This window comes from Neophocaena asiaeorientalis, unplaced genomic scaffold (genome assembly GCF_003031525.2).
Source record: "Neophocaena asiaeorientalis asiaeorientalis breed wild unplaced genomic scaffold, Neophocaena_asiaeorientalis_V1.1 scaffold215, whole genome shotgun sequence".
Classification (NCBI taxonomy): Eukaryota; Metazoa; Chordata; class Mammalia; order Artiodactyla; family Phocoenidae; genus Neophocaena; species Neophocaena asiaeorientalis.
In genome coordinates this window covers 34,578-44,560 of record NW_020175011.1, presented here as the reverse complement: position 1 = coordinate 44,560, position 9,983 = coordinate 34,578, and the positions used below count along the sequence as shown (strand labels likewise).

At 45.9% G+C, this 9,983-nt stretch overlaps 1 protein-coding gene across 1 annotated transcript; it reads left to right on the top strand.

The window, feature by feature from the left end:
- The first annotated feature begins 488 nt into the window (after positions 1 to 488).
- LOC112411038 (60S acidic ribosomal protein P1-like) lies at positions 489 to 7,482 on the top strand. The gene is made up of 3 exons (XM_024761901.1): positions 489 to 515; positions 7,136 to 7,212; positions 7,287 to 7,482. Exons 1-3 carry the CDS (start codon positions 489 to 491, stop codon positions 7,480 to 7,482), a joined length of 300 nt encoding a protein of 99 aa, XP_024617669.1.
- Positions 7,483 to 9,983: the final 2,501 nt, after the last annotated feature.

Genomic DNA, 9,983 nt, shown 5'->3' with positions numbered 1-9,983 from the left:
TGCAACAAAAAAAATGAAATACCTAGGAACAAACCTACCTAAGGAGGTAAAAGACCTGTACTCAGAAAACTATAAAACACTGATGAAAGAACTCAAAGATAACACAAACAGATGTAGAGATACACCATGTTCTTGAATGGGAAGAATCAACATTGTGAAAATGACTATGCTACCCAAAGCAATATACAGATTCAATGCAATCCCTAACAAATTACCAATGGCATTTTTGACAGAACTAGAAAAATATCTTAAAATTTGTATGGAGAAAAGACCCCGAATAGCCAAAGCAATCTTGAAGGGTAGAAATAGAGGCACAGATGTAGAGAACGAGCGTATGGACACCAAGGGGGGAAAGTGGTGGTGGTGGTGGTGGGATGCATTGGGAGACTGGGATTGACATATATACATTAATATGTATAAAATAGCTAACTAATAAGAACCTGCTGTATAAAAAAAATAAAATTAAAAAAAAAGAGCAATTCAGAGTCATGGGACCTTTGGTACATCTGGAACAGGTATGTGGATTCCTTCAAATAAGGCAGTGGGGGGATTTAACATGTGTCCACTCCCCACGAGGCTCCATCCTAGCACTTTTCATAGATTATCTCATTTCATCTTCACAAAAGACCTGCCAAGTGGCTATTGTTAGTCTCATTTTACGGACCAGGTAACTGAGGCTCAGAGAGGCTAAGAAAGTCACCCAGAATAAGATAACTACTAAGGCTACTCAGGATGGCATTCCCACAGGGGTCATGGTCTTCCCACCTCGAAAGCTATGCCTTTTTTTAATTGCACTAAATTGGCATGAATCCTATTTTCTTAGACTCTGTCCTTTATATAACAAAAAAGAAGCATTATGGGATACCCCCAAAGGACTTCCTACCAAAACATCGTATTCCACTTATCTCTCATGGTAACTGAAATTCCCAAATGACTCACTCTTCGGGATTAGGGCCACTGAAGCTCTCTGTTAGGCTGACAATGTTTGCTACAACGAAGAGAATTCCAAATTAGAAGTCATGAAATGTTTATTAAGTGTGTATTTTACCCAAGGCACCATCGTAGATGTTGTGACAAACACACAAAACAATTCTGTACCCTCAAGAAGGTTACAAGCTAAATAGCAATTTCAGACCTAAGCAACAGTTCAAAGTGGTAAACAGTTGTCACCAGCCCCCTACAAGGTGAAGTGCCAAATAAATTTTCTACGCAAATGTCTATAGGCCCTCAGATATTATACCCTTAACAGAAATCCTGGCAGCTCAAAAGATGAATTTCACTAAAGTAGTTCCTGTCACCCACCCCGAGGAAATGTCTTGGGAGGCCAGAAAGGGCTTTGATGCGGAGGACACTCTGTGAGGTTGAACCTGTTTAGAACAGAAGGCCTGGAGTAGTCATTAGAATTGACTGTACAAGGTGGAGGCAGTATGTGAAGGGGGGGAATTTGAAAAGTCCCATTTTGCATCTACCTTTGCCACACAGAGTTGTCTGCACAATTATATCCTGTCACTTTAGCTGCCTCAAAAAAATCTCATGCTAGGTAGGAAGAACATCGAGCCTGGCGTTTGACAGTTGTTAGCGTACAAAAGACTGGCTATCTGAATCCCCGGGCCATCCCCAGCCCCACCTGGACCACAGTCTTCTCAGAAACACACGTGATGAGGAAAGACCTTGCTTAGAGCCAGTGGTGTGCTGGAGCTGGTGTGTTCCAACTAGAGAGAATTAGCTGTGAAACATTCAGCAATCTGGTGATAATCAGCCATGGTGGGAGCATTTACACTATGGAAATTGGCAAGTTACACCTCAAAGCTGTGTCTTTTTTGTGGAGAGTTTGCCAGCTCACCACTGCTTAGAGCTGTTCATATACTGCCCTCTCTCTGATTTGTACATTTACGTGAACTCTGTCTCATTCGGCAAGCCTCAAGTTAAGATGATACACATAATGAATTTTACCATTTTGTATTTGCTTTGAAGAAGGTTTTCTTAAACAGCCACTAGCATATCTAAACAAATTAGATGAGCGATGATCAAAGTGTGGCCCCGGAAGGGGAGTATCACCATCACCTGTGAACTCCCGCCGCATCCCAGATCTACCGAATCGGGAACTTTAGGGATGCCCCAGCAACTTGTGTTTTAATAAGCCCTCCAGGTGATTGTAACACACACTCAAGTTTGAGACACCAAACTAGAGTACCCTCTCCCCCAATCGTAAAACCAATCTTTGGCTTTTACCATTTATACACTGTATGCGCAATGTACATGTTCATACCATGTAATAAATTATCAGGTACTACATGCTCTATATAACATCTGTGTAGCAGTCAACCTTCAAGATGGACTCCAGGGTACCTCCCGGTGTTCATGCACTTATTTTGTCCCCTCCCATAGTGAATCATCAGGGGTCTGTGTGTGACCAGCAGAGTGCTCAGAAATTCTCATGTGTGACTTCAGAAACTAGGTCATTAAAGGTGTAGCTTTCATCGTGTTCTCTTGGTTACTTGCTCTGGGGGGACCCAGCCACCATGCTCTGAGGACAGAAGCCCATAAGTATAGAACTGGGATACCGACAGCCAGCGCCAATGCCAACCACGTGAGTGATCCCCCCAGAAGTGGACCATCCAGCCCCAGCCAAGTTTTCAGATGACCGTAGCCCCAGCTGACACAGGACTGCAATTTCACAAGACACCTGGGCCAAAACCACCCAACCAAGCAGTCCGTCCTGAATTCCTGACCCATAGAAACTGTGAGAGGCACAGCACTAAGTTTTGGGGTAATTTGTTACACAGCACTAGATAACCACTACACACTGTACTAAAGTGCTTAAGGGCAGCCACATGGGGAAGGTTTGAATGGTACAAAGTTGTATGAAGCAAGGTCTTTTCCAAAATGAAGCTCACTACTTATGTGGGAGATGAGATACAGAAGCACTAAAAATAACTGGGTTTTTTGTACTTATTATTAAGAGATCACAAGTCTAGAGGGAGAAAATGCACATGCAAATCCTTTGAAAAATGAGTTATGCTGCAAAGTCAAGTTTTCCGGCCCCCTTTAAACTCCAGGACAGCATTTTAATCTGCCTCCTTTCTTAATCTACTGTATTCTTCCTTAGCTTTTTAAGCAGAGTGAATACAAAGTAATTGCTGTTGATGGGGTAAGGGGCTGTTGTGAACCAGTTATACAGGGCACAAAAGATGTCATTTAGCTGTCAGTACAGACAACCCGGGACCCAGGGCTGCATGTCAGTGACTGCCTTCAGCATGCTAGGAGGCTAACAGACAAGACCATTTTCTGGTTTCTAGAAGTCTTTGTAAATCCCCTCATTCATTCTTCACCACAAACTCGTGACTGTCACATCTTCCTAATGAGAAAACTGCAGCTTGGAGCAGATAACTGGGGTCACCTAACTAGTAAGTGACAGAGCCGTAAACTATCTGACTCAGAGCCCAAGCATGTGGCCTTCAAAGAACTCTCGCTGGCTTCAGAAAGGTCTTTGGTGTCAGCTTGTGTAACATAGTATTTTAAGGCAACACAGGTTCATTGTATAAAATCCCAAAGGTATAAAACTCAGGGTTGGGAGACTGGGATTGACATATACACACTACTATACGTAATTCCTGATATCACTGAGCTGCTGAATCAAAGCCAAAGCTTCCTACATCCAGACTTCGTGTTATGTCAGAAAAAATGAACCTATATTCATTCAAGCAATCGTGGTTAGGTTTTTTGTTTCATGCACCCAAAAGCATTCCTAAATAATACTGATGGCAATAGACTACAACCACCAAACTTATAATAACAGGACATGCAGTCGGTGCTCTTCCTCTACATTAGAATAGAAGGAACTGCTACAGTAGGTCATTTAATGCTTCCATAAAGCCACCTTCCTAAAATTGCACTTGATAAAGTCTAGGATAAATGCTGGAAAAGTTCACCAAAACAAACCAGCTTAATCAGCATTATAAAAATATTCTGGATGGAAATGCAGCTTGGTATAATAATGGAACGACCACTACATTAATCAGAAAGCATCAACTGAAGCTCTTAGTACTACTAATGCTATCTTAAGCAAGTCACTACTCTTCTCCTCATTTTTCATCTATACAATGAAGAAGTTAAACTGGGTAACCCTGGGGTCCCCTTCAGATTTGATATCCTGTGTAAATTGTGAACCGAAATAAATTATCTTTAAAAAGTCACGTGGGCTTCCCTGGTGGCACAGTGGTTGAGAGTCTGCCTGCCAATGCAGGGGACACGGGTTCGTGCCCCGGTCCGGGAAGATTCCACATGCCGCGGAGCGGCTGGGCCCGTGAGCCATGGCCGCTGAGCCTGCGCATCCGGAGCCTGTGCTCCGCAACGGGAGGGGCCACAACAGTGAGAGGCCCGCGAACCGCAAAAAAAATTTAAAAAGTCACAAACTTCTTCTGTGGCCTCCCCATTTGCTGGCTGCTTTCCAGCTGCAATAGCTGACCTTCTAATGCCTTGCATCAGTCTGAAAGGACAAATACACCTGTATTTGTCATAAATACATCCAGTCTTTTCAAAGCACTTTGGAACAAAGGTGGAGGCAGTTCATACCATGCAAACCACAGATGCAACACAGAGTCCAAATTTTTTTTTCCAGAAGGAAGGTGCCTCCCGGGGCACAGTGCTGTTTGTCAGTATCCAAAGACTGAGGTCTGCCATCTTCCAAAATGGCTGGACCATGGATGAACTGATTGAACTTTTCCCTATCTTCACCCATTGCATGTTAGCTAGTTACCCATTTTCTTGTTTTCAAAATTAGCAGGATCTTTTTGTCTTCTTGTGCTTTTGCCCCTGATCTTTCACTAAGGTAAGACTAAACTCCCTACAATAGATGGCTCTCTCAGTACTTCACCGTTATGCTGCTTGCATACTCGTTATTGTCCAAGCTACAGTGTTATTTTTCCATGATTTAGCTTGTTTTGTGCTGTGTGGTGAATTCTGAACGAGGCAACCAGGCTGAATAATTTGATGGGCTTTCAGGAGGATACCCTGACGTCTTTTTCTCTCCCTCACCAACTCACACAGACCCATTCACATGCACAAGGCCTGTCAAAACCCCAGTGCAGCATTGCAGGCATTGTGGACAGGTATAGTTTGAGGGCTGGGGAACCAGAAAGCAAAAGGGTACCTCCTGATCTCAGGAGCCTACGGTCAAGCGTCTACAGATACGTGCAGTGAACACTGTATAGGGTTATAAGGCAGCGTAGAAGTATGTGCATGGCACCGTAAGCCCTCAGGAGGGCTACTTAACTGAACGCAGTGTGGCAGGGGAGATTCAGGGCAGCCCTCCCCCTAGCAGAAGCCCACATGTGGTGAGTTTGAATAGGACAGGCTGGCGGGTGTGCTCAAAGAGGGACGGCTGCTGATTTTTCTAACCCCTTCCCCACCCTTGCCCCTCTTCTCTCTGTTCTCTCCACTTTCCTACCTGCTCTCACTTCCTCAACAGTCTTGGCCTGTGTGGGGAAAGCTGGCATTCTGTAGATGCCACCAGCCAAACAGGCGGCCCTGCTCCCACCAGGCTATCTGACGCCACACCTGGGGCCCACCTCGAACCTTCTCGAACCAGGTGCTTGGTGAAGGAGCCCAGAGGCATCTTCTTACAGCCAAAGGGATTGGTGTTTATAAAATCTGGTTTGGGATTGTTTTACAACACTGTGGAAGCTGGAAATATGGGATCCAAACAACCAAGGCCCCACAGTGCCTTGGCAGTTTGCAAATGAACAGAGTGATGGAGGAGTCTTGTGGAACTTTCCAGAAGGGCTGGGAAGAGGCTTGGAGTCAAGGAAGGGCAAGTACAGAGACTGTGGCCAGGAGGCGTGGGGCTGGTGGGAGCCCATCAGGGAACTCGCACCTTGTCCTTGATGCTAGTAGCCCTTTAGAGCCGTGGGTCTCTCCCACAGGAACAAGGAAAACGGGGGACCACGGATAAAAACCTTCCAAATGATTAAGGGCTGGTAAATAAGGAAAAGAGGAGAAAGGGAAGCCGAGGGCCTGGTGGTTAATGCCAGTCCTCCTGGGATGTGATGTACTCTCAGACGGGGGCCCCCTGCTCTTCAGTGTTCACAGGATAAGACGGAGAGGGTTTCTCTCAGTACCGGGACTCTCAAGAAGACTTCCTGATGGTGAGTGCGGTTAACGTTCAGATTCTGGGGAGGTCATGTCTCCCCCTCTCTGAAGGACTTTGAAAGAAAGACCCTAACCCTACCCCTAACCTGGATGGTTTACAGTGGTCCAGCTCAGAGGGAAGGCAGCTAAATGGATGCTTGGGTCCCTTCCAGTCTTCAGATGCTCTATTTCTACCATGTGGTGTCTGTCTGGAAGAAGCTGTATGGCCTCTAATTCCATCATAAAACCAAGGGTACGTTAAATATCTGTCCATTGTAAAACTCCAACCACTCTACTGATACAAACGATGTCCACCTGCCTTCCCTTTTAAACTTAGAAACCAGAATCCTAATTTATTAAAGACAGGGATATAAATCAAGCAGGATAACTCATTTGGGTCATTTAATATTAGACAATCCCTGCCCCCCGCCGACCCCCTTAGGAAATATACTGACCGACTTGCTTTATCTTTTAACTTGTAAAAATATTTTCTACCATAAACATTTTCGAACACATGGGAACATAGAGGCGACAGCGTAACAAACCCCCGTATACTCATCACCCTGATTCAAAATTAACAGGTCTAACAAAATTAGCAATAATCGCTTCCTAGTCAATGTCATCACTTGGCCAGTTCGCACGCAGTCCGCTTGCTGAAATCAGCCTCCAGACAAGGACGCGCATTATATTCGAGTACATGTGGTGGTTATGTCTCTGAGGTCTTATGCCTTTACTGTTGCAGTGACGTGTAGAATGCCTTACATTCTGAATTTGTCAGCTTGTCTCTTCGTGGTGTCATCTTATTTGTTCCTCTGTTCCCTGTATTTCCAGTAAATGCAGCTTGACTAAATTCAGGTTCAACTTTATTTTGTCAAGAATATTCCTGTCCCTTGCCCCAGCTGCGGCTAAGGTGCTCGGTTCTTCCAAGGAAGCTAAGGCCGCGGTGGGGTGAGGTCCTCACTTCATCCAGCGACTAGCACCGTGCCCAGCAGCCGCCCCTGCTTAGCACTCACCCGCCTCCATCTCGGAGCTGGCCTGCATCTACTCGGCCCTCACCCTGCACGACGATGAGGTGATGGTCACGGAGGATAAAATCAATGCCCTCGTTAAAGCAGCCGGTGCAAACGTTGAACCTTTCCGGCCGGGCTATTTGCAAGGGCTTTGGCCAATGTCAACGTCGGAAGCCCCATCTGCAATGTGGGGGCAGGTGGAGCTGTCCCAGCAGCTGATGCTGCCCCAGCGGGAGGTCCTGCCCCTTCTACCACTGCTGCCCCAGCTGAAGAGAAGAAAGTAGAAGCAAACAAAGAAGAATCTGAAGAGTACGATGATGACGTGGGCTTTGGTCATTTTTGACTAAACCTCTCTGGTAACATGTTGAATGAAAAGCTGAGGTCTTTGCTGGAAAAAAAAAAAATTCCTTAGGTGGTATTGAGTGGTTTGTATTTTAGGGGTCCACGATGACTGGTATTTCCTCTCTCAGTGGCGCTATCATTAATGAGTGAGTTCGGGATGTGACAGCCTGACCCCTCCCATGTAAACATCCCCATGAACCTCTGACTCATGGTTTCATCCACTGATGATCATTGCCTGAACCAATTACTTCACCAGGGATCGAAAAATGGGGATTTTCTATCGTTTTCTTGGTATTTATTTTCACCTCGCCTCCTTACATATTTTAGGTTCAATGAAGAAGAAATGATACAAAAATATGCATCCATGGATGTGGATCCTGATACAGGAATGAAGAAACACCTCTCCACTGAAACTAGAGATCTTGATTTGGAAGACAGTGTTAGGAACAAAGGTAGAGACGAAAAGTCTGAAATGGGAAACAGGAAGAGGGTTCTTAGATTGGCAGCCATGAGTCTTGGGACCAGGCAGGTTTGCACACTCTGGGCAACCGTCATCTTAGCTATAAACTAAGCCCAGAGAAGCATCTGGCCTTATGGGAGCTGAAAACAGAACATACAGAATCAAGAATGGAAAAAAAAAGAGGGAAAGAAGGAGGCATTTCACTTCTGAATGAAGTTTGGAGACCCCAGGGCATCACTGCAGTAATAGAATTCAAATCCACATGCTTCTGACAGCCCCACTGGGCAACAGGCATGGGTGAGACTCTAGTAATGGAGGCCTGAATGACCTCCCTGACTCCACTCGCTGGGGGAAGAGATGGACCACTGCCGGCATCTGCAAGCAGCCCTCACATAGGCTGGCAGGGAAGCCCAGTGGGGACACCACCTGCCATCAATGACCATGGGGAGGGGCTGATGCTCAGAGCACAAGCCTGGTGCACACCTGCTGCAGCCTCCCTCCTCCACCTCTCTGCTCCTGGAACGCCACCTTCTCTATTTCTCCTTCCAGGGAAACACGATCAGCCTCATTTGTTCTTTTCCCTACACAAGCCCACCTAGAGAGCAAATTGATACCATGCTTGCTTACACAGTCATCACCCTCTTAGCAGCTGCTTCTGGAGGACCAGAAGGATGGTATGGATAAGTTGTTCCAGCTGCCACTGTGCAGTAATTAGAATTTCCTGCTTATAAAATGTAATCCTGATCACACGACTACTCCGAGTCAGGAAAGAAGAAAAGGCGGGAGAGGGGCAACCTCTAAAGGAAGCAACAATGCTCTGCAGGGGCCTCCCTGTTCAGCTCAGGAGGTTAAAAGGCAAGGACAAAGGATGGAAAGAGAGACATGCAAGTCAGGACGAATTTTTTAAATATGTGCAGGTCATGTAGGAATCGTCGCATCCAGAGAAAGACCCCCAATTCACACAGGTTTATGAGTGATAAAGAAGACAACAGAAGAAGGTTTTCTGTTTTGTTTTTTTTTGCTGTACGCGGGCCTCTCACTGTTGTGGCCTCTCCCGTTGCGGAGCACAGGCTCCGGATGCGCTGGTTCAGCGGCCATGGCTCACGGGCCCAGCCGCCCCGCGGCATGTGGGATCTTCCCGGACCGGGGCACGAACCCGTGTCCCCTGCATCGGCAGGCGGACTCTCAACCACTGCACCACCAGGGAAGCCCCAGAAGAAGGTTTTTAAATGATATCTGGAGCAAACAGAACAAAGGGAGACTTACTGATTGGACGAAGTGTGACAAAATTAATAGGTAACACAAAACAGAGTGTTAAAATTCCAACTGGGCTTTTATCTCTCCTAGCAATGAGTCTGCAAATTGGACAGTGTAAAGCTAGTGTCCCAGAAGACAACTGAAGTCCTCATCAAGCCAGGAGATAGCAGGAAACCATCAATCTATGGCAATGAGATAGGGTGTTGGATCAGCAAAATTACATTTGGGATGTGGAGGAATGTTCCAGAAGAACTTCAGAGACTCTCTCAGTAGCTCCCCTGGGCTCTTGGAGAAGCCAGGAGACAGGAGGTGAGCAAATACCCTAGTTCCAGAAATAGGGGAAGGCTGATTTCCAGAAACTTAGGCAGTTCATCTTGACCTAAGTCCTCCTGAAAAATGTAAAATGGACCGTTAAACAGGTTGTTGGTGAGCATCACAAAAAGACACAACCTGATCTCTTGGCATCAATGTGAATTAACTAAAAAGAAGTCGTGTTCTGGACCATCTGTTAATGAGATCCTCAGGGCAAGTACCTTAGAAAGTCGCTGTGAAGCTCTTAATTGAGGAAACTGTCCACAGTTAGAGTGAGATGATGAAACCTCCAGGTGAGGATTTGGTCTTGTTGCTTTTCAGTTATGTTCAATAGTAACATAGACAATGGGACTCTTAAGGAAACCTCCTTCTATGCATGGGAGGGCAAAGCCTGGTAGACACACAGGCTTAATGAACAGAGCAAACCTCCATTGAATGACTACCCTGTACAGGCTCCAGATGTGACATGCTCT

Excerpts from the sequence above, each read along its gene's own strand:
- LOC112411038 (XM_024761901.1), top strand. The coding sequence starts at position 489 with ATGGGACCTTTGGTACATCTGGAACAG. Across the intron at positions 516-7,135 it reads CTTTGGTACATCTGGAACAG|CACTCACCCGCCTCCATCTC; the intron begins GTATGTGGATTC and ends GCCCCTGCTTAG. Across the intron at positions 7,213-7,286 it reads GACGATGAGGTGATGGTCAC|GGCTTTGGCCAATGTCAACG; the intron begins GGAGGATAAAAT and ends GCTATTTGCAAG.